The 25,119-nt window shown below is 41.4% G+C and overlaps 1 protein-coding gene across 4 annotated transcripts in view; it reads left to right on the top strand.

Annotated features, from left to right (window-relative positions):
• The window catches only part of LOC144680703 (signal-induced proliferation-associated 1-like protein 2), a 637,588-nt gene that overhangs the window by 261,121 nt on the left and 351,348 nt on the right, over window positions 1-25,119 (top strand). For all 4 annotated transcript variants that reach the window (XM_078541960.1, XM_078541959.1, XM_078541961.1 and 1 more), the window contains exons 6-7: window positions 13,205-13,379; window positions 15,181-15,284. In XM_078541960.1, coding sequence (XP_078398086.1) covers window positions 13,205-13,379; window positions 15,181-15,284 — 279 coding nt within the window. The remainder of the gene's footprint in view (window positions 1-13,204; window positions 13,380-15,180; window positions 15,285-25,119) is intronic.

The following is a 25,119-nucleotide window of genomic DNA, read 5'->3' on the forward strand; positions in this document are numbered from 1 at the left end:
TGTCCTACAATGTAACTGTCGTTGGGGCCTATAAACTACTCTAAGTACAAGCGACTTCTTTCCTTTGCTATTTCTTATCTCCATACATACAAATTAGGAGCAGGAGTAAACCACAGGGCCTTCGAGACTGTTCCACCATTCAATAAGATCATGACTGATCTGATTTGAACCTCACCTCCAAATTCCTGCCTACCCCTGATAACCTTTCACCCCCTTGCTTTTGAAGAATCCATCTACCTCTGCTTTAAAAATATTCAAAGACTCTGTTTCCACTGCCTTTTGAGGAAGAGAGTTTCAAAGACTCTCAACCCTCTGAGAGAAAAAACTTCCCCTCATAAGACAACACCTTATTTTTAAACAGCAGCCCCAATACTAGATTCTCCCACAAGAGGAAACATCCTGTCCACATTGACCTTGTCAAGACACCTCAGGACCTTATATATTTCAATCAAGTCGCCTTTTACTCTTCTGAACTCCAGTGGATATAAGCCTAGCCTGTTCATCCTTTCCAGCTAAGACAAACAGCCCTTTCCAGTGTTAGTTTAGTAAACCTTCTCTGAACTGCTTCCAATACATTTACATCCTTAAATAAGGAAACCAACACTGTACACAGTACTCCAGACGTGGCCTCACCAATTCTCTGTATAACTGAAGAATAACCTCCCTACTTTTGTATTCAATTCCCCCCACAATCAATGATAACATTCTATTAGCTTTCCTAAAGTGCTTCAGGAGAATGCTTGTCAGGATTTCCCTGCTGTGGACAAGAGGGAAAATCTCGATAGTTTCCGCATCATGATTTATCTCCTTTCTTGAAGATGGTCACAATTGTCATAGTCCTGAAGTCCGGAGAGAGTTCTTTTTCCTCTAAAATCTGTAGGATGAGTCTTGATGTGAGCAGAAGACCTCAGCTGGAATGCCATTGGGGCCACAGGCTTTGTTGTTTTCCATCCTTTTGATTGCTTGTTGCAGCTCTCCCGTCAATGGTGGTTCACCTATGGATTCTATCACAGTATGGGGAAACAGCCTGCAAAATGTCAGCTGCCACTGTGGGCTCATGGTTGAGAGTTGTTAAATGTTCTTTCTAGTGTTGATGGAAGGCATTGTCATCTTTAGGAAGAAAAACACCATCCTGTGAGTGAAGGGGATTTTGTCCATTTGGCCTAAAACGGTCCTGGTGGCTTCAAAAGAGCTTCTCATGTCATAATGATCAGCATATTGTTGGAACTCTCAGGCTTTCTCTTCCCACCACATGTCCTTTATCTTCTGAATTTTTCTTTGGGCGTTAGCCTTGACTGTTGAAATGTTGCCTTCTTGACTTGTAACCTTGGGTTGTTCTGCCAGGGAAGGCTGCTCATTTTTGTTGTAGAAGGTCACATATTCCAAAATTGTTTTCTACAAACCAGTCCTGGTGACAATGATGGTCAAAGCCAATGGTCTGGGCATAGGAGTCTAGTACAGCTGATTTTATTTGATCCCACTGTTCTGGGATTGAGTTGGATGTGTGAAGATTTTCCAGATTGATCGTGAGCTGCACCTGGAATTCTCCTCTTTGGTTAGGTTGCATTAGGGCTAAGACATTAATCTTCTCTCTCTTGGACTTTGAGCCTTGTGATGTCATGGCGCTTGGTGAATGTTCATTACTGATTGAACAAGCCTATGATCTGTCCAGCAGGCATCAGCCCCCCCGCGTGGATCAAGGGATATAAACATCACTTAGATCTTTGACCTGAACAATGACAGGCTCCAGGAGGTGCCAGTAATTTGATCTTGGATGTCTCCATGCAGTTTCGTATTTGTCCTTACGGTGGGACAGGGTGTTTGTTCTCATGAAGCCATGATGACCACGCTTTGTCAGCAGGAGGATGCCATTTGCATTGGCTTTCCCTACCCAGTATTTTCCAGTGGTTCTGCTCCTGACATCAGCATCATGTCCAACCCTGGCATTAAAGTGCCCCAGAAGGATGATCTTTCCTCCTTTTGGGATGGCTTCAAGGTCAGAATAGAACTTCTCCTTAACATCTTCGTTGGAGCCAAGTGTCAGGGCATAAACACTGATGACGGTGGCATATTAATTATGGCTGAGCTGTAGATGATGTATCATGAGCCTTTAATTTGTATAATTGGAGAGCTCTGACAGTGCATCCAAGACCCCGTTTCGGATGGCAAAACCAAATCCGTGGATGCAAGGGTCGCTGTCAGTTTTTCCTTTCCAATCAAAGGTACATCCCACTGTTTGTTCGTTCAGCTGCCCCTCCCCAGGCAGGCAGGTCTTGCTGAAGGCAAGAATGTCAATTTGGGGTTTTGATAGTTCACATGATACGATTGCAGTTGTTCTCTTCAGATAGGCACGCTTGAGATTATCCATGAGTGTTCTAACATTGCTGAAAACAGACATGTTGCCAAAGCTTTTCATCTTGCACACATCAGGACAAACACAAGAGTGCCAAATTTCAGACGATCATAACAATTTATACTACAGGAGATAAGGGTGCTGATTGTTTGACAAGTCGATTTTGATTGGTCTAGGCCAATCAGAAAGCAACAGGGAACTAAAGGTTCTCCAAGCTCCCGGGTAATTCAAAAAAGGTGCAAGGCTTGAACATATTCCTTTTGTTTGCAGCGAGCAGGTCCCTGCATATGAATGTATGTCGCTTCAAGCAAGCATTAATGAACCACATTACAAGCTCGACTCAAGCTCCATTGCTTTCTCCATGGCAACACCTCAGCAAATCAGAGTTGACTTGCCAAACAAACTTGTGATTGTTTGAAATTTGAAATTCTTATGCTTATCCTGATGAGTGCATGATGAAAAGTTTTGGCAACATGTCTCCCTTTTCAGCAATATTCAAGTTCTGTTCTATCAAGCGACTGATCAAATATTTCAAGTTGCAAATTTTAAAGTTTTCTTTCTTTGACCACAAAGATAATCATCTCGCAAGCTGTGGTTCTCCAGCCAGGTGAAAGTGGGACACCCTATTTTTAGGGCACCTTTTCTAACCCTGTCCCCATTTGTGGTGAGCAGAGGGTATCCTAAAGAGTTTCAGATGCTATTGCACAAAGATACCTCTGTCCCAGCAAAGGTGTCCAATGACCTTCATGTTATCTGTAACGTGTGCGCAATTTCTTGATGAGGGACTTCCAGGTTCACAGCCCTGTCCCCTTCACCATTTTGCCATTGCCACAGGACTTGGCAAATGGACCCTGGTAGAAGCCTGACTAATGTGGGGACTTTGGGCACCGCCATTGTCCACATGATCTTGATGGGGTTGGTGGTCAGATTTCAGCAACATTCTGAATCACAATGACTGGAACCACCTTGTTGCTGCAGCCGCCTGCCACCTTTTCAGCTGGTGAGATACACTGTCTTTCTTTGCCTGCTCTGCCTATGAGGACTTTTTGGACCGCACGTTGTCCAGCACCTCCCCCTGTCTTTGCCACCAGGAGTAAGGAGCTCCCAACAGCTTCGCTCAAGGGATCGTTGGAGTGCACAAGCCTCTTCCCTGCCAAGGTGGGGATGTGATGATACATTATTACATGTCTTCTGCATAGCATGCAGTTGTTTTCCCCAAATTTACTTCCTGTTGTCACTGTAAGTCACACTTTTCAAATTGTCAGTGTTGATTTAGTCATTATAAGAACATTAATATTGGAAATGTCCATGTAAACAGTTGCCAGTTATTTTGCAGTTGCAGGCCTTTCACCCACTAGTGACACTCGTGTGAGAATACCAGATTCATTCTATGTCTGACCTTCAATTTTTTCAGCAAATAATTTAAAAAATCTTTATTTTACTTGTCCCCGCAAGTGTTTTTAAATGTTTTTGCTTGCCTTTTTCTGGCCTCCCTCACAGGTCTAGGCTGCCTCTGGAAACAGTCCCCTACCTTTGTCTTTCACTCTGGGGCTGTGCCTTTCTGATTTGTACTCTGGCCCTAGGTTTCAAGTCTTCATCCCCAATCACCACCTACCCTATCTTGGTAGTCCAGTGCTGGGAGAACAGAATTGCTGGTTCACTAGTAAATAGTGCAGATCAGACCAGGATTTATTGGGGAAGGTGCTGGGAAAATTTTGGACATGCAAGAGCCAGGTATGCATTGGGCAGATGACAGACAGCAAATAGTAGGAAGCCGGTCTGATCCAGTCCTAAATCAATATAGAAGGACAGCAAAACAAAAACAAAAATACCTGGAAAAACTCAGCAGGTCTGGCAGCATCTGCGGAGAGGAGCACAGTTAACGTTCTGAGTCCGAATGACCCTTCAACAGAACTAAGTAAAAATAGAAGAGAGGTGAAATATAAGCTGGTTTAAGTGGGGGTGGGACAAGTAGAGCTGGATAGAGATAAAAACAAAAAACTACTGCTGGAAATCCAAAACAAAAACAGAATTACCTGGAAAAACTCAGCAGGTCTGGCAGCATCGGTGGAGAAGAAAAGAGTTGACGTTTCGAGTCCTCACGATCCTTCAACAGAACTGAGTATAGTTAGGAGAGGAGTGAAATATAAGCTGGTTTAAGGTGGGCGGGGGGAGAGAGAAGTTGAGGGGGGGTGGGTGGTTGTAGGGACAAGCAAGCAGTGATAGGAGCAGATAATCAAAAGATGTCACAGACAAAAGGATCAAAGAGGTGTTGAAGGTGGTGATATTATCTAAGAAAATGTGCTAGCCAGTGATATGTGGAGATAACCAAAAGATGTCGCAGACAAAAGGACAAAGAGGTGTTGAAGGTAGTGATATTATCTAAGGAATGTGCTAATTAAGGGTAGAAAGCAGGACAAGCAAGGTACAGATAGCCCTAGTGGGGGTGGGGTGAGGTGAAGGAATCAAAAAAGGCTAAAAGGTAGAGATAAAACAATGGAAGGAAATACATTTAAAAATAAAGGAAGTAGGTGGGAAAAGAAAAATATATATAAATTATTGGAAAAAAAACAGAGGGGTGGGGGGGGGGAATTGGAAAGGGGGTGGGGATGGAGGAGAGAGTTCATGATCTAAAATTGTTGAACTCAATATTCAGTCTGGAAGGCTGTAAAGTGCCTAGTCGGAAGATGAGGTGCTGTTCCTCCAGTTTGCATTGAGCTTCAGTGGAACAATGCAGCGAGCCAAGGACGGACATGTGGGCTTGAGAGCAGGGTGGAGCGTTGAAATGGCAAACGACAGGGAGGTCTGGGTAATGCTTGCGGACAGATCGAAGGTGTTCTGCAAAGCGGTCACCCAGTCTTTTTTTTTATATAGAAGGACAGCATGTGAGTGAGTGTACTTTGCACAAAGGTAAGAGGACACTGGGGAAAAACCTAGCAAGGCATGAATAGACAAAAACCCTTCTGAACGAAAGAAGGAATGGAGAGTGTGGGAAACATTAGAGATGTCTAGAGGGAGAGGTGTCAGCTGCCTTATGAATCCAAGTGCTTGCTTAGGACTTTCTTGGCTGCATGCAATCAGACTTAGACTATTTATTTAACAAGAAATGTCTCAAATTATCTTCTATACATAACAGGCTGCCCAACTCCATTGTTTGTGTCCACAGGGTTCTTCACATTGTTCTATGTGCCATCCTCTTGGTGATGGCTGCCTTCAAAATAATGCCAATTCTTATTGTGTTATGATCTCAGTAGAAACCAGTAAAGTTTTTAGTTTTTTTTAGATTCAGAAAACCTAGATATTCACTAAAGGAATGAAGCCACAAAGCTCACGGTTTAAACAAAATAATTTTACTATACAAAATCAAAGAACATGAACTATAAACTACACTCTATCTTAAATAGTCAGCTACGTTAAATATAATAAAAATACAATGAACATAGATACTTATACCCCACGTCTAATATCTTAACTCCACTTCCTTTCTACAACCAAAACTTAAACTCCAAAACCCTCAAGTCAGATACTTGTCAAAACTTGGAGGATTAATTGCTTAGTCTGCGCACTGTGTCAATGATCCGTATATGTGCTGAGATTTCTTGGGCCTTCTGTTTACTTCTGGCAGGGTTGTCCCTTCAAATTTTCTCCAACCTTCTTAAGATTGCAAATTCCCCATTCAACATAAGTGTCTCTGGCATCCTAAGTCAGAACTCTCCTGGTTCTAATATTCTTGAACTATGGAGTTTTGTATTTAAAACACCAACTCTCTCTCTCTCTCTCTCCCTCCCTCTCTCTCTCTCTCTCTCTCTCTCTTTCTTTCCTCAGCTTGGCTTTACAGGTAGAGCACCTCACATCTGGCAGCTTCGGCACCAAGACAATGTTGGATTTCAGAACTTGCCGGTTTACGGATAAAAATCAGAACTGCTTAATCAGGGAATAGTGGACATGGGAAAAGCAAATGACATGATTGCAAAGCACTTTAGGTGAATGGTCATGTTGCTGCTGATATTAGTTCACCTCTCAGGCATTGGATTTAATAACTCTTTCATGTCTGCTACACTTCCCTACCTCATGAGATAAGATCAGTCAAACTGAAATGATGTTGATAATACTCTATCCTGTAGTTGTAACTGAAAACTATTTGTCTTTTTATTCATGCGAGGTTGTGCAGTACTCTTTAACTCTCTTTGAACTGACTTGGGCCAGCTGCAAAAAGGCACTCCTATGCAGCTCAGTCCAAGCTGGGTTGGGTGGGGTCAAGGTTTGCTAAGCCACTTGGAGAATTGGAAAAAAATGTCCAACTTTCAGACATTGCTAACTTTCAAGTAGCCAGATTTGAAGTATTCTACCTGTACCAGAAAATAAATTCACTTAGTGGAGTCCTTCAGTTAACAAGAGTTTTAACCCTTTAGCCAACACCCAGAACTTCATCCAAATTCTGATGATAGTGACGTTTCCTTCACTCCAGCTTATTCTAAACTCCCACACTAAACTGCTAGTAAAGAGAACCAGTCCTAGGTACTTACTCACCCCTATAATTATGTTGTTGAGCCTTTTTTCCTATTGTTCAGCTCCCAGGCAACGTGGTCACGTGATCATTTAGTGGCACCCAGCTATTCTTTTTAAACCAGAAATCAAATCCTAGCTCTTAAAGGGACCAAAATAAGATATAGGTTTTTTGTCCCCCCCAAAAGCACATGGCCATCACAATTGGGTATCGAACCACTTTTCTAGGAAACGACACATCACTGTAATGTTGCTCGATTTCCTGGGTGATTGATGCATGGTTTGTTGTGATGACTGAGTAAGAACAATCTTCAAAGGGTCTGCTTTCAAAGGGATGGATACTTTTAAAACCTGAAAACTTCCTTGGAATCTTTAGTTCTATGCTTTTCCTCTATTGTGTAAGGCAGCTAATAGGGGTATCATGAGGAATCATCTCCCAGGTAACTTATCACTGGAGTCTGTTCCAAAGAACAGCAAGGATTTTAGATTGTTCCTCCTATTTTTTAAGTAGTTGACTCTGCCTTCATGTAGCATCCTCCAAGAGTTGTAGCAACAAAGGGTTGTTAATTATTGCTTATGCGATGAAATCACTATGGGGCAAGGCGAGGGAGGAAGCAAGCCCCAAGAACTACCTCAGCCGATACGGGGATTGAACCCATGCTGTTGGCATTATTCTGACCTCAGTCTAGCCACCCAGCAAACTGAGCTAACTGGCCCCGCAAATATTGATTTATTTTATATATCTTATGTTTATATATTTGTTTTGTAAGTCTGGTTATTGCACTTTCCAGTATATTCTGCCTTTCTGCACCTAATGGCAGGATTTCCCAGTCAGCGCGCGGGGGGCGGGGGACCCACACGGCGACGCGTAAAATGACACGGGATGACGTCGGGCAGAACTCCCGAAGTCACCCCACATCATTTCAATTTTCAGGTCGGCGGGGGCGCAGCTGAATGAGTTGTGCGCCCACTGACCTGTCAATGGCCTATTGAGGCCATTTAAAAAGTAATTGCAGTAGTTAAAGGACCTGCCTGTCCAACCTTAAGGTTGGTGAGCAGGCCGGGAGCCCTGGTGGGCTTCAGAGAAAGCATGAAACCTCATCCACTGGCGGGATGAGGTTTCATATAGGTTTTTAAAAATTTAATAAAAGTTTAACTAAAAGTGATGGACATGTCTCAACTCATGTGACAGTGTCACATGAGGGGACATGTCAGGGAAATTTTATTTTCTATTTTTAACATTTTTGAATTTGGCGCTGATCTCCCTGAGGCAGCACTTGGCCTCAGGGAGATGAGTGCACTCTTTCGCGCACATGCGCGAAAGAGTGTACTCTTGGCTTAGGGAATCCCCCCCGCCCACACAGGGAGCGCCATCGTCCTTCCTGGCGGACGTCACGCTGGGCGGGCCTTAATTGGCCCGCCCATGTAAAATGGCGGTGCGCCCCTGATCAGAGGCACACCACGCGCCTGCTCCTGAACTCCCCCCACCAACGGGGGGAAAATTCTGCCCTATATGTTCTTTTGGCTGAGAATAAATTTGACCAAATCCACCTGAATCTGTACATATTGATCTGGAGATGTACTTTCTACGTTTGGAAGTAATGGGGAATATGGCAGGCATCCCACATGTCCTGTAGTGAACAAAATAATGATTAGAAGCATTAATAGGTAAGACAGAGTGTGCTGTCCCATGCACACAGCGCCTGTTCACAAAGTCTGCTTATGGAAACTGTCCAGTCATGAATAAGTGCTGGTGAGGGAACTAGACCTGTAACAGCTTTCCATGGTTGAACATTTTGACATGGCATGAAAAATTTCCCATTGTCTCAGTTAAATCAGATTCTTTGACCAGGGTGTGTGCAGTTCGCCTTCAATACTGATGGAAACAGCAAACACTAATTGTCGCATTTATTTATGTTGAGTGTAGCCTTTTTCTACTGTAATAAACAGCAAAATAAGTTGCTTTTTTTTAGTTTTTAGTGATAGCCTGGAACCAGTAGAGTCATTGCACTTTTTCACTCGTTCCTTAATGATTAATGGTCAGAATAGATCTTCATGAATTTGAACATACAGTTTGTTGCACATAAACTTACAAACTTATATGGTTTTATCCCAAGGGCAAGGTTACTTAATGTTTGATAGATCAAAGGCTCAGACAGGCAATTGAAGCATATAAAGTGAGCAATGCTTAGACAACTCGCATAATTCATTTGAAGTCTAAGCTTTGTGAAAATTTAATGCAGTTTTAACCCATTTTGGAACTTACATGTGTCTTATGAATACTCTTAACTATAAATAGATTTATAAATATTCATAGTGCTTTAAAATTACTGACATGGGTTATGAAAGCTTTGCCATTATACAGTAATATTGTATACCCTTAAAGTACATTTCCTGTTCACTCCTTTGTAATTTTTAAAAATTCCATGCTTTGAGCAACATTTTCTTTTTTGACAATTATTAATCCTTGTACATGTTCAGTAATTACTGCATAATGCATAGATGCATAGGCTTTTAATTTGAGCAGTTGTCAAAACTACTAAGAATTAGGTTTTGATTCTGAGGAAGTTGCAGAAAAGCCTGTGTAGAAATAAATTTAAATCAAAAGGTTTTAATTTTGTGTAGTTAATCATCGAATAATTGCCTTCACCTGACAGAGTAATCAATTACTATTTTTTAAAAAATTAATAAGGAACTTTACCAGCTGAGATTCATCACAGAAAGTTGCATAATTTTATTCTATTGGGATCATATATTACAGATTTTTGTCAAGTGAACAGGGTGCTTTGTTTTTCAGTATTTTAACTGAACCTGAAGATATTGGGTTAGATCATGCTGGAGTGGGGCATTCTCAGTTTGCACTCTTAAACTATCTCCTGCACCCTTCAGCTCAATTTCTTTTAGGCTGTACCTTGCTGGAAGTGTATGCTGAAAATGGTACAACTGGGATCATAGATTGTTGGCCCATCGTTCACCATCTCATTAACCAGTGAGTTAAAGGATTGTAAAATGAAAAGGAACAATGGAGAAGGAAATCGGATGAATTTGAGTCAAATCAGTACAGAAAGAGAAACAAAGAGTGGAAAATAGGGTGGACTGAGAAAGAAAAAAGAGACAAAGGAAAAATAAGGGGAAAAAAATCAACATTTGGTATTTTTAAATTCCTTCAATAATAATTTACTATATGCAGATTGATATTTAACAATTCAAATGGTTACCTTTCTGAATTAGAGAAGTTGCATTAATGATTATTGTGTTGTTAAAAAAGTCCTTTTACCAGACTTAACTCTCTGTGGCGAGTTGACTGGGAAATAGATGTGAAAATCCAGCACGTTCTTAAAAATAAGAGAGGCTAAGTGCAAGAGGCCATTCAAGTGAAGCAAGCAGCGGAGTGATGTTTATGGGCCTCGTTAAAGCCCATCCCTTTGACCAAATGTTTAGTCACTCCTTCTACAGTTCCTTTATTTTGCATGGTGTCCATTGTGTGATTACCTACCTGAATAGCATTGGGACACTTTACTATGATAAGGATGCTAAAATAAATGCAAGTTGTTGTAAGGTGCTCAGTGAAGCCTTTTGCAGAAATAAAGACTGGCATTTCTATAGTGCTTTTGGTGACCTTAGAGGGTATGATTGTTTAAGGAGAGGTGGGGTGGGGTGAGAAGGGAGGTGGGATGGGGTGGGGTGAGGAGGGAGGTGGGGGGGTGGGGTGGGATGGGGGAGGTGGGGGTGGGGGAAGGAGGGGGTGCAGTGGGGGAGGAGTCATTATGATTGTTTTTGGTGTCAGAATCCTTGAGGTAAGTAATTGTGCTGATCACAAATGTTTGAGTGCAGTGGTTTGGTGGCAATTTATGACAATGTCAGTTGATCGTTACTTTTTTGTATTCATTTATAGGATGTGGGTGTCACTAGCTAGGCCAGCATTTATTGCCCTTGAGAAGGTGGTAGTGAGCTGCCTTCTTGAACCGCTGCAGTCCATGTGGTGTAGGTACACTCTCACAGTGCTGTTAGGGAGGGAGTTGCAGGATTTTAACCCAGCGACAGTGAAGGAACGGCAATATATTTCCAAGTCAGGATGTTGAGTGGTTTGGAGGGGAACTTCCAGGTGGTGATGTTCCCATCTATCTGCTGCCCTTGTCCTTCTAGATGGTACTGGTCGTGGGTTTGGAAGGGACTGCCTAAGGAGCATTGGTGAGTTTCTGCAGTGCAATTTGTAGATGGTACACACTGCTGTCACTGTTCGTTGGTGGTGAAGGGAGTGAATGTTTGTAGATGGAGTGCCAACCAAGCGGGCTACTTTGTCCTGGATGGTGTCAAGCTTCTTGAGTGTTGTTGGAGCGGCACTCATCCAAGCAAGCGGAGAGTATTCCATCACACTCCTGACTTGTGCCTTGTAGATGGTGTACAGACTTTAGGGAGTCAGGAGGTGAGCTAGTTACCGCAGGATTCCTAGCCTCTGACTTGCTCTTGTAGCCACAGTATATGGTTGGCCCAATTCAGTTTCTGGCAAATGGTAACCCCAAAGATGTTGATAGTGGGGGATTCAATGATGGTAATACCATTGAATGTCAGGGGCAATCTCTTGTTGAAGATGGTCATTGCCTGGCCCTTGTGTGGCGCGAATGTTACTTGCCACTTGTCAGCCCAAGCCTGGATATTTATTGTCCGTGTCTTGCTGCAGTTGGACATGGACTGCTTCAGTATCAGGAGTTGTCGATAGTGCTGAACGTTGTGCAATCATCAATGAACAAATGTGCATTGTTAACTAATAGCTAAATGATTGCTTCTGAGCGCAAATGATGTCAAATGAGCACAAATGAATTCTATTGGCCACAAACGATGTCTAAACTTTCTGGTAGGGTTGGGAGCAGAGCTCCATGTACATGTGTGATTTACAGAGCTCAATTCTAGCTGCAGTTTGCCCTCACTGTGCAAATCAGATGTTACTGCCTGCTAGTCAACTCTATAGCTCTAATTTGCAGAATTTTAGCATGGGACTGTATATAATCATGGATACAGTGACTTCCATGTAGGAATTCCACAAATAAGATCTATGTCTACACTCGAGACTAGATAAGATGATCTTTATTGTCCAGCTATCAGGTCATGTCCACAGTCTCTTCTGCTCCAGTCTACATCCTCAGCTGACTACATTATGCTTAAGATGTGGGGTGACTTCTTGACATTTGATCACAAGTACGAACAAGGGTAGCTCATCAACAGATACATACACAAGCTTCAATTATTTCCTTGGGCTACAAAAACTCAGGACTAGAAATAAACTGAAATCTGTTAGGAATGATCAAGTTGCTGTAATGGTTCTTCCAACTGCAGCCAATACCCTAGGGAAGTTTGTTGCAATGTAGCCCATCAAAATAGATGAATCAGTAACAAATTTTCTTTTATCAGGCTAAAGTTATATATGGTAAATATTCATTCGGATATAATCCATTATTGATTGTGGTTGCACATGATTGAGTTATTGAAATTCATCCATTCCGCTTGGAAGAGATTCCGTAAGCACAATTCTTCTTCAATAGAGGATGGAAATAATCTCAGTTGGGCAATATGTTTGTGAACTGATATGCTGCACAGTGGAATGGAATCTCTCCAAAGTTCAACGCCCTGTGACTGTTGACTTTGGATGAGGATATCAGAATCAGGCATTTTGTACAAGGAATTAAAGGCAATTTGCACTGAAGTGTTAGCCATGGCTTAGTGGGAATTGGATGGCACTCTCTCCTCTGAAACAGAAGATTGTGAATTCAAGCCTCATTCCAGAGACTTGAGCACAAAAATCATATTCCTTTGCAATACTGTGGGAGTGCTGCACTGTCAGAGGTGCCATTTTTTGGATGTAATATTCAGTGTTCTCAAGTGGGCGTAAAAAATCCCATGGAACTATTTGAAGAAAAACTGGGAGTTTTCCCTGGTGCCCTGGCCAATATATATTCTTCAACATCACTAAAACACATTATCATTATCATGTTGTTGGTGGGACCTTGCTATGTGACCAAATTGCCTGCTGTGTTTCCTACATTACAACAGTGAGTACACTTCAAAAGTGGCTGTGCTGATGTCCTGAAAGGTGGTATATTATAAATGTATGTTTTTTGTTCCTTCTTTTCACACACCCCTAGTAACAAGTTTAGGTCGGGAGTGGTGGATGTGTTTGAATAGATTGGAAACTTGAACATGGATTGGTTGCCTCTCAATGTTACAGGATTCACTTGTGGAATTCGGAGAAAATAAAATTTTTAATTCTGGGACAGAAGAGTTTTTATGTAATCAAATTTAACAATCCTGAAATTATGTGGTTTGTTAAAATTATTACTTTTGTTTCAGCTAAGCTTCCAGCATAAAGTTGGAGTCCTTTACTGTAAAGCAGGCCAAAGCACTGAAGAAGAGATGTACAATAACGAGACAGGAGGCCCAGTGTTTGAAGAGTTCCTCGATCTCCTTGGCCACAGGGTGCGACTAAAGGGCTTCAGCAAGTACAGAGCACAATTGGATAACAAAAGTAAGCCATTACATATCCCCTTTTTTGAAGTACTTTTAAATGAACCTCCTGTGTTCTTCTTCCTCTGGTTGAGAAAGCAGGCTGATCTTTTCATGCCACTCAGAAATTCTGGTTTGTGATGGCATCAGCTGTTGCTGAAGTGTGATGGGAGTGAACTGATTTTGTAGCACCTTACAAGTTCAGCATCTGCCTGTGTAAGCAAGAAGAATTTATCAACAATCTGCAGCAGGGAGGGCAGATTGCTGTATAGCCTCAATTAAAATTAAGAGGGAAGTACTTTGTATTTATATCAATTTATCTAACACTGTCTAGCTCTCCCTTACCTATGATATTTTAGGTCAGATCTGATTTACAATCAGATATACAATACTTAGTTTTACAGCACTAGATTTAGCATTATTTGCAGCTTTAGAATTCCTTTAAACCCTGGTAAATTGCCCCATAATCATATGTTACCAAGGAAATTATTTGCATTTATCTGCATGTCATTTACCTGTTGTTACTCTTTTCATTACTTTGAAGTTTTTAATGGCAATTCCTTGTTGATTAATAACTAATGGGGAGTGTCGTTGGCGAACCTGACCTAACAGGTGGGTGTCATGTATCCCATGGTGGGAATTCAATATCAATGGAAATTAGTGGGGAAGGTGTTTAGCATGATAATATTTGCAGAATGGCTGGAATTGGGTTTCTTTAAGTGGGTTATCAGCCAAGGTGGGGTAGGGAAAGAGGAGCAGCTTCTGAGTTGGTTTCTTGTGCTGTTGATAATGCCTGGGAGTTTTAAGAGTTCCTTGACTTCTTCAGTCATGGAGTAATACTAAAGTATGCTTCCCACCCTTTGGATTAGGGAAATGGGCACAATTCAAAGTAAATCACAGAAGTATTATTGTTCAGAAGGAGGCCATTAGGCCCATCATGCCTGCACTGGCTTTTGGAATGAGCATTATGAGTCAGTGCCATTCTCCCGCTTTTCCCCATAACCCTGCACATTTTTTCTATTTAAATAATCACCTAATGCCCTCTTAAATGCCTGAATTGAACCTGCCTCCAGGCAGTGCATTCCAGACCCGAACCACTCGCTGTGTGAAAAAGATTTTCACATATCGCATTTGCTTTTTTTGTAAGTCACTTTAAACCTGTGCCCTCTCATTCTCGATCCTTTTACCAGCAGGAACAGTTTCTCCCTATCTACTCTGTCCAGCCCCTTCATGATTCGGTCAAGAAACAGCAGGTTTCACATTTTGTGGAGTTTTTTTTAATCAATTTGTTTTATAAATAGGCTTGGTTTAATGAATTAATGAAATAAACACAGGCACAAATTAATTCTGAAACAGCCTCCTACAAGTTGAAGCTTGCTGGGAATCTCAATGGGTTAGCGCACTGTTCTTGTATCTCTAGGAACTTTATAAGGGCCTTGCATCGAATTAATTGATTGATGTGGTTGAACCAGTTTCTTGTTGGCAGCATAGCAATACACAGCATTTGGGGAAAAGTGACAATCATACTTGGGTCATAAGCCTAGATGACTGGTGTAAGAACTGTCCCAGCAGCATACTTGGTTTCTTCAGTTGGTCAGGTTCATTAACATTGTTGGGTGAAAATTAAAGGTGATTTATTTACTTTCTGCTTGTATTATACTTGGCCTGGAAATGGAAACATTTCCACTCCCCAGTACTGCCATCCCTCATCTTCTTGATCATTCGCCCCTGCCCCAAAAGTGTTCTTTGGAAAAGTAACTATTGCATGTAATTGCTTTTCTCCTCCAAATGTTTGTACATCATGCTTTATTTTTATGTTTCAGCTGACTCCACGGGAACTCATTCTCTATATACTACGTACAAGGATTATGAAATCATGTTCCATGTGTCAACGATGCTTCCATACACACCCAACAACAGGCAACAGGTACATGAGGCACTGAAGTCAAACGTCGTGTCACTAGAGAAGATCAATAATTTTATGCAGAAAACTAGAATTGATTTCCACCGAGCACACCAAGTCACACAGTTCTCCTGTATATAACAAGAGCTTGGATCTAGTGCAAATTTGCCTTGTTTCCCTCTTTGTGGATGTAGTAAATTGTGGTGTGCCTTTTTCACTATTAAATTTTGGTTGGTACAAAAGTTAGTATTAAAAATTGACCCCAGTTTTTACAACATCCGCATTTGTAACTAATTCAGTATAACAAAGTGTTATAATCTTGTTATTTTCCATGCAGCGTTATAGATTTAAGTAGTTTAGTATCCACATTCTAGACAAACTATGCAGTCTGTAGTGTTAGACCCGAAATACTCAAATCCCTCATAGTATGTTCTGTCTGATTCCAAGCACTGCTCTGTAATTCAGGTCTGCTGCAAGAATATGTAATCAAATTTTAAGTGGTACAATTGATTCAGTGTGAATTTTAAAACGAAGGGTTGTGGCTCCCCTAATGGCTAAGTTGATCAAACCAACATATCATTAAACCATCCAAACTAAAAGAGCTCAAATTTGCTTCTTGAGGTCTGTGTTGAGTTAGCTGGTTTCAGCTGGGATGATTTTAAGATATGCTGCCCTGCCCCTAAGCTAGGGAGAGCAAAAAATTTAGCTGCTCTTGATGACTACCTAGTCATCTTGGCTTTGGAGTGCATGAGTTGGGGTAGGCCAAGGGGCTTGGCTCCAGTATCCTCAAACTCAGTGATTGTCAAGTTTTTTGGTTGAAGAACCCTTTTTCAAATGGATTAGTAATCACAGACTCCCCTAACTAAATTATCAGATATATTGCACTTGCCAAGGTGTTGCACGTGAAGAGTACTTCAATAATACTTTTAAGAAAACTAGTATTTACATAGATAACAGTGAGATGGATATGCCTGCTTCTCAGAGAGCCTGTCTATCCTTGGTAGGAGCCCAGAGGGAACATTAGAGGAGGCTGGGGCGGGGCTGGTTGAGCCGGAACCCAAAGAGTTTACCATATGGGAGTAGGGGGAAAGAGGCGAATTCTCCTCCAGCCACCACTCATTTGACTACTCAAGACCATGGCACATGGGGCAGTCATCCATTGGGAAGGCTGGGCCTGTGTCATGGACCTCCTGGAAAGTCTCTGTGGATCCACAGGCCCGTGGACCACAGTTGGAGAACCGCTGCTCTTATTCGCTGTGCTGAGACAAGGATCTTGTCCCATTAGAGCTTGTTACTCAGCATGTGCCAGTACATGGAGGAGAGGACATGCAGAGAGAATTTGCCTGGAAAAACATAACGCACTATATATAGTTCAGTCATGTTAGGTTTCGTTTTTGATAAACCTTAATAGCCAATGTTTCAATTTTGACCCATATTGGTGGCAGAGATTAAGCTTTATTCAGTATATACAAAACTTTCTATATTACAATATCGAGCAGTAGTTTACTAGGTACAATTAAGAGTTTTATTACCCTATTTATGCCTTGGGTGATAGGCGCAGTAACAAGTTTGTACATTTCCTTTAAAGTTTGTCTTTGTTTTTGCAGTTTGCCTTTATAGTGCTTTTTAATTTATCCCCAATTTTTTTGTTAATTTAGTTTATTTGGTTAAACAAAAACAAGTGTCTGAGTCGGGGTTCATCTTCCCACAGCCTTGGCAGCATCCCCTGGCTTATATTCTTGAGTGTTTCTTCTGTAAGAAGCAACCATCCCCCTTTCTATAATACAAAACCACTAAATTTCACTAGACCAATCATTGACTTGCTTCCAACACCTTATTGTCTAATTATAGGGATAGCATGTACACAAGCTTTGCTCGGATTTCTGTCTAATAATCCTTGACATCACTTGTTTTCCTACTGCTAAAGTTGTTATCAGTGTAGCTGTGGTAATACAAAGGGGAATCTTTCACACTGGCCTTGATGGCCTAATGATTCTGGCTAAAGACATACTTCATCCTGTCTTGAACCAGGACACCAATCCTCCCTTACTTCTTATATTTTAATTGCGGCACCTAGTCTTTGTTCCCATGGGAACATGGCTGCCTCTGCTGTTCTGTTCTTTTATTTCTGCTGCTCTTTTAACTTAACTTAATTAACTATTTTACCCGTTACCTCTTTTTTAATTCCCCTCTTCTGCTTCCCTAATGTTATTTGCACCTGCAAGGTATAGGTTAATACAAAGGTAAACAAAGCAGATATGCGTGTAAGTGTGGTCTTGGGATTACATGGTAGCAGTATTCTAACAGATGCATCTTTTAATTAAACACTTATCTCATAAGTGTTACCTAATAAGCAGCAAATAAACATACTAGAAGAATCTCACCCTTAGGAACAGTATGCAACATTGCAGGGGGCCAGTTAGCTCAGTTGGCTAGTGGTTCAGAATAATGCCAATGGTACGGGTTCAATTCCCATTCCAGCTGAGGTAGACTGGGACCTGCCTCCTTGCCCTGCCCCTGAGAGTGGAAGGCGAACAGCGACCAACAAAAAACTGCTAACAAAACGGTTCAGAATGAAGCATCAGCAGACAATAAGCCAAGGACCTGACTTCAGGTAGAGCACACACGACAGATACAGCATTGCACAGTGCTTTGTAATGTCAATGCAAAATGCACCAAAAATTTATCAAACCTTTTGAGCATTCCTAATAAAATCTGGAATTAGAACCTGTTGTATTATTAATACATGCTGATCTATTAATGTTAATTCAGTTAGGAGCATCTTTCAGACCATTACACACATGATCTACGCTAAAGTTCACAATAGCGATTCCTGATTCATCCCCTGCCCTCCATTTAATTTTGCTTTTTATATCCACTTTGTTTATTTGTTAACAGCAGGTAGGAAGTCTGGTCCTTGGACTTTGCCAGTATTGCTCTTTGCTCATTGGATCCTCATTGGGTGAGGTCCAACTGGCTAGGAACTGAGTGTGTGGAAGTGTTAGCTTGTATGCACAACCTTCCGAGGTTCTGCGCTCCTCCAATCTGGTCTCTTGGGCATCCCTAATTGCCATTGCTCCACCATTGGTGACTCTGTCGTCAGCTAACAAGGTCCTGAAATCTGCTCTATCTCTCTCCTCCTTTAGGATGCTCCTTAAAACCTACCTCTTTGACCAAGCTTTGTCTGCTCTATCTGCTCTGATATCTTCTGCTGTGTCTTGGGGTCAAATTTTGTCTGATAATGGACCTTTGAAGTGCTTTGGGATGTTTTACTACATTAAGGGCACCATTTAAATGCAAGTTGTTGTTGTGCAGTGGTTCAGCAGGTTGTCAGCTTGCAGAGATTTTCTAGCTCTATATTTTTCACAGTGCTTTTATTGCCAGTTTTAGATACCTGTTAAATCCGATGCCATGATGATGGAAGATAAAGGGTAGGAGACTAAAAAGTCTCTCTCATCAGTTTGTCAATAGAATTTCATGTGATAATTTTTTCTTGTTTTAATTAAATTGCCTGTGATGTAGAAGTGTATGTGGGTCAGGAAGGAATTGCTATTAAAATTCCTTTTGTGGGCTACTTTCAGAAATGATTGAAATCAATTTTCTGTTTGTTTCTTTGGCATTGATAGATGTACAGAGTGTGAATGCTGCCGAACAGCCTGTCTGTTTGAGGACATCAGTAGGAGGAAAATGAAGTGCATTCACACCAATTCCTTTATTTAGTAACACCATTCAGAATAATGTGTTGGGTTACGTTGAAACTGAAATTAAGTTAGTTGTGAGCTGACTAAACTGATGGATTTACCTGATTGAAAGGGTTTGCAGGCAATTTGTAAGCTACTTTGTAGCACTTACCATGGGAACAATGGTCCCTCCATTTTATTTAAATGTTTTCTGTTGCCTCATGTGTAGTAACACTTGCACCTCCCCCCTTGCTGTGATATTATCTTCTTGTTGACATAGCTATGATTTTTAGTGAATACAAAATGTGCAATTCAGAATGAATATGTTTTCAAACTAAGTCAAGCCTTTGAGGCTGTCTCAGTAAACAGCTGAGCAGATCCTCGATTACACTACAATCATGGGAATGATTGGCCAGCCAAGCCTGGATCACTGACGGAACTGGTGGCCAGGATTCTTTCCACACAGCTCCAGATAACCTTGCAAGCTTAAGACCCAATGATACTGGCCAGACAAGTCATTAGAAGCCATTCTAAGCTTAAACTATTCAATTTTAAAGATATAATTTATGCTTATTTAAAGTCACTATCTTGTCAATCAATGTAATTGATTTATTTTTCAGTGTGACAATTGCCCATTAAAGTAATGTCACAGCATGTTAGTCAGATAACCAGGCATGCTGTTGGACCTCTATTCGATAGTAATTGTACAAATGGATTGAAGCTGAAAATCTTTTAGTGTAACAGTTCAGATGTTTCTTCGTAACTTTGGATTCACAGGTTTGAGCCTCTTCCAGCTGAAGCTGGGTGATTGACGTGGAGAAGCACACGGTTGAGTTTCCACATCAAGCTGCTGAGAAATCCATGCCTGTAAGATTTAGTTTGCCCTCTATGGAGTGCACATAATACAATGCACTTATTGGTCCAAAGAGCTAAGGGTGCCCATGTGTACTGCTCAGTTTGACTAGATACAGTTATGCTGGCAAGTTTTGTGCTGCTTGTTTAGCTAGGATCACTCTCTATATCAGTTAGTTCAATTTATAGGATTATCTGGAGATGAGAAGAAGGACCCTAGTGACCAGTTTATTCTTGCAAGTTCCATTAGTGAGCCAGGCTGCCTGTTCAGTCAGCAGCTGTGCTCTGAAGTCCATTACAACAGTGATTTCACTTCACAAAGTGCTGCATCAGTTGTAAGGCACTTTGATGCCCTGAGGGTGTGTAAGGTGCTATAGAAATGCAAGTCCTTTTTCTTGTTAATGTGGAGCTGACCAGTTGATTGTTTCACCATCTACCATAGTGGGTGAATTGGTTCTGAGCCAATTGGTTCTGATTTCTCACCAGGTATCTCATTAAAATTGAAATCCAGCCAAGACTACTGGGCTACAAATACTAAGCCCCTCTGTTAGTTAGAAGAGTCCTATATGAAATGAGTGAGTTTAGACAACCTTAGTTCTGTTGTTATTGGACGTGGGCCCACAGAGCAAACCTCATCCTTATTTTGGTCCTAATTAGCAATCTTGTTCAGAGAAGCTGGGATAAGACAGGGGAACAAATGTGAGACTGGTGCAATAATGAGTTCTTTTTGAGGTTGAGTTGCAGCTCATTAAGGCAGAGTAGGGGGAGCTCTGCATCTGTCTGTGCTTAATGATAACACTGGGTGCTTAAAAGTATTAACATCCTTGAACACAAAAAAGCAGGGAGAAAACCCAAGTATATTAATTTTAATGTGTCATAACTAAACCTGCACCTCCCATTATATGATAGCTCAAGGAATTGTTTATAACTTAGCCTAAGCCAGGTTAATCCCATACATCTGGTTTCGAGCAATATTGTGTTCCTCATTCCCTAATTAATGCAAGTTTCTATGTCCATAAAATACATAACATTATCATAGTTCCTGATGCACATCAGTTTTTGCTGATAATTATGCAGAGGAAAAAAAGCATCAAAATATGCCTAGCAATGTTGAGGGGGTAAAATTATTTTACGTGTCAGTTTTGCATTGTCATTTAATAGGCTCCAAAAGTACCTCCACAAGTATGGTTAATTGGATACTACCAGCCACAAAATTATAGTTAATGAGATGATTAATAAATAGGTATTGCTGGTTGATCTGCTGTCAATTAATTGAAAATTCTGATCAAAGTCAAGCTTTGCCATCAAATTTTTACATTTGTAGCAATTAGGATCTTTGACTGCTTGGACACAGATGATGAACCCTTTTGATCATTCATGGGATGTGGGCATCGCTGGCTAGGCCAGCATTTATTGCCCATCCCTAATTGCCCTTGAGTAGGTGGTGGTGAGCTGTCTTCTTGAACTGCTGCAGTCCATGGGCAGAATTTTCCGGTCCCGCTGAAGTCAATGGACTTCTGAACTGCTCGTTCGCATTTTACAGCCCAGCTGCCGCCGAAACGGGGCCGTGAAATTCTGCCCCATGTGCTGTAAGAACACTCAAAGTGCTGTTAGGAAGGGAGTTCCAGGATTTTGACCCTCAAATATAGCAATATGATAGGGATGAGGTTAACTGAAATAGATTTAATGTAAAAACAGAAAAATTGCATTGTATCTTTTATTGGTACATCGCCGACCTTTTTGCTTCCACTACTTCTTAACCAGTATTTGTATTTTTTACTCAAAGTACACAGCCTTTTACAATTTATATAAATGACTTGGATGAAGGGATCGAAGGTATGGTTGCTAAATTTGCTGATGATACAAAGATAGGTAGGAAAGTAAGATGTGAAGAGGACAAAAGGAGGCTACAGAGAGATATAGATAGGTTACGTGAGTGGGCAAAGATCTGGCAAATGGAGTATAATGTGGGAAAATGTGAAATAGTCTATTTTGGCAAGAAGAATAAAAAATAAGTATATTATCCAAATGGTGAGAGATTGCAGAGCTCTGAGATGCAGAGAGATCTGGGTGTCCTAGTCCATGAATTGCAAAAGGTTAGTATGCAGGAACAGCAAGTAATTAAGAAAGCTAATTGAATGTTATCATTTATTGTGAGGGGAATTGAATACAAAAGTAGGGAGGTTATGCTTCAGTTATATAGGGCATTTGTGCAACCACATCTGGAGTACTGTGTACAGTGTTGGTCTCCTTATTTAAGGAAGGATGTTAATGTGTTGAAAGCAGTTCAGAGAAGGTTTACTACACTAATACCTGGAATGGGTGGATTGTCTTATGAGGAAGGTTGAACAAGCTAGGCTTATATCCACTGGAGTTCAGAAGTGTAAGAGGTAACTTGATTGGAACATATAAGAGCCTGAGGGATCTTGACATGGTGGCTGTGGAAAAGATGTTTCTTCTTGTGGGAGAATCTAGAACTAAAAGTCACTGTTTAAAAATAAGAGGCCACCTATTTAAGACACAGATGAGGAGAATTTTTTTCTCTGAGAGTTGTGAGTCTTTGGAACTCTTCCTCATAAGGCTGTGGAAACAGAGAGGTTATCAGGGGTAGGTAGTAATATGGAGTTGAGGTTATAATCAGTTGAGCCATGATCTTAATGAATCGCGGAGCTGGCTTGAGGGGCCAAGCGGCCTACTTCTCCTAATTCATATGTTCATACGATGCAAATTAAGTAGCTTTTCGCTGTGACGTGATTTAAGGGGAGGCCACAATTTAAATTATGATTTATAAATTTAAAGATTTTCCCTAAAACATTCAAAACAATCAGTTTACTTTGGGTAAAATGACCCAGCAAAAGCCTGAAGGAAAGAAAAATTAGTGGAGGGAAAAAGTAGACGTCCTTCTCTATGGGATATCGCTGCTCAATAAGAAAAACAAATCGTATAGATTTTCAGAGTGCAGTTACACTACTACATCTGCATCTTGCCATTTTTCCGTTTCTATGGATGGAACTTAATAGCTTCCCTGTGGTGAGTTTGATGGCGGGGGGTATTTAGTTGGGCAGGAAGGTAGTGGGTGGGGACCCACTTAATGGGTATTCACCCAGCGATGGGTGGAGGATCCTTCCTTCATGTGGGAAGCCCAAAAAGTGAACCGTGTTGGGCTTGCGTGCCGGCTTCCGGGGGGTAGGGAAGGAAAGGTGGGTTCAAAGGTACTTGGTGCCTGATTGAGGGGCCCAACATTGGGAAGAGAATGTTCAGCGCCACCCCCTGCATTTGTTGCCAACCTCTCACAATCCCCTTCCCACCAGCACTCTATCAAGGTCTGGGTCCCTTGGCAATCGTGGGCCTCGAGTGGATGCATAATTGGCAGCAGTCACCCCCCTCTCTGTGGTGCTACTGAGCAATCAACACCTGTTGGCCTCTGATTGGCCAACCGCTCTCGGCAGGCTGAAATTCCGCCCCCAGGGTCTTTGATCCCAGGGAAGGCCCATCACTGCCATTTAAGTGCCTGATTGTTGTTTTATTATAAATTAAATTATAAAGTAGCCACAGTTGTCAGGCTGTCATGGTCCAGGGGAAACCACTCTAAAGAGCAACCTGTGGCTGCGGCTGTGACCCTATGGTTATCGTGATTGCAGAGAGGCTTATCTTTAATGATGGAGTACTCCCATCTGCTGCCAACAGGCCATCTCCATTCATTGGCTGAGTTTCAGCCTCAGTAGGGGCTTGCATGCCTACTGGAAAGTTCCAGTCAACATCGAGAGAGTGTGATTACCAGCTGCTTGGCAGCTGCAACTGTCATCCTCTCACCACCTATTTGCAAAATGGCCCAGAGGTGGGAAGATGCCAACAAACAGAATGCCACTCTCCAGCAACTTTCTGGCCCGCCCGCCCACCTCCTCAGCGCAACAAAAATCTCGTCCATTAACTCTATAATTTGGAGAAAACCTTCTCGTTGCCATTTTGTTTTTTACTAATTTACTGTCACAACCTTTCTAATCTCCCTTTTATAACTTTTCATTATTAATTATATTTTTCCTAGCTCTCCCTTTAGCGCCAGTTCTGTTATTACTAAATGTTTTTTCTATTTGGTTTGATCTCTAGCCTTCAATTACACTCCCATTTTCCTTTGTGGGATGCATTTGGTGTGTACTACTTCAATCTCCTGTTTAAATATTGTTGGTTTGCAATTCTATTTGCCACTTTTTGCTTACATTTAATGTGGGCAAGGTCTCAGTTCACCTTATTGTTGTTTGTTTTTTTTCCCCTAGCCAAATACCCTGTCACTGATTTATATTTTCCTTCCTGTTCTTACACTGACCCCCAACTAAATTGTGATCACTGGAATTTACCCGTATCAGATTCGTATGAATATATGAACAATGGCAGACAGGAAAAGATTTACTTGTCCATCCATTCTGCCCCACATAGTTGTGATGCTTTGTGCTTTGCTCTCCACTCTATCTGGAGCCAAATGATCTGGATGAGACAAAAAACATTTAAATCTCATCCAAATAGAGAAAAACAGACTGGAAACTTCCTCTTCAATCCTTTTAGGTGATGGAAACTAGTCCAGGAGATCACACGTATCCTGATTCATGTTACCAGGTACCAATCGCTTGTAGAAAATTATCTCTGCTCCAGCCAGAAACAGGTCTGGCTTCCACTTGAAGGAATCCAGCGAGTTGGCAACCACTGCGCAATGGGGCTATCTGTTCCAGAGGTCAACTGGTCTCCGAGAAGGGAAGAACATTCAACTTGGATCTCTGCTTGCTTAATTTTATTTTAATAAACCTCAATCAAGTTATCCCTGAGTTTACACATTTTAAAATATAGAGATCCGGCTTTTTGAGCCTATCTGCGAAACTAGAATTTGAAAGCTGGAATTAAGCTTGTGTCCCTCCTCTGCGCCCTTTCCAAAGCTTCAATTTTCTCCCCATGTGAGAAGACCAAAATTGCACACTGTATTCTAACTGTGGTCTAACTAAGGTCTTGTAGAGGGGCAAAATAGTAATAACCTGGTAAATACTTCTTAAACTCTGTTCACTTTGGCTATCACTTCGTGGCTTTGGCGATCACTTCTTAGCATTAGTCAAAAATATTTTCAGAGATCTATGCACTAAAACACTCGGATCTCTCTCCTTCACCACTGACTTTAATGCTTTTCCCTTTAGAGTGTATGTATGGTTAGTATTTGATCTGCCCATGTGCATGACACTACATTTTCCAAAGCTCAATCCCAATCCTCAACATACCCAGGTCTGCCTGTCGTATTTGAGCATTCTCTACAATCCTGATTTTCATACATACCTTGTAAATTTCAA

Source organism: Cetorhinus maximus, chromosome 5 (assembly GCF_964194155.1).
Source record: "Cetorhinus maximus chromosome 5, sCetMax3.hap1.1, whole genome shotgun sequence".
Classification (NCBI taxonomy): domain Eukaryota; kingdom Metazoa; phylum Chordata; class Chondrichthyes; order Lamniformes; family Cetorhinidae; genus Cetorhinus; species Cetorhinus maximus.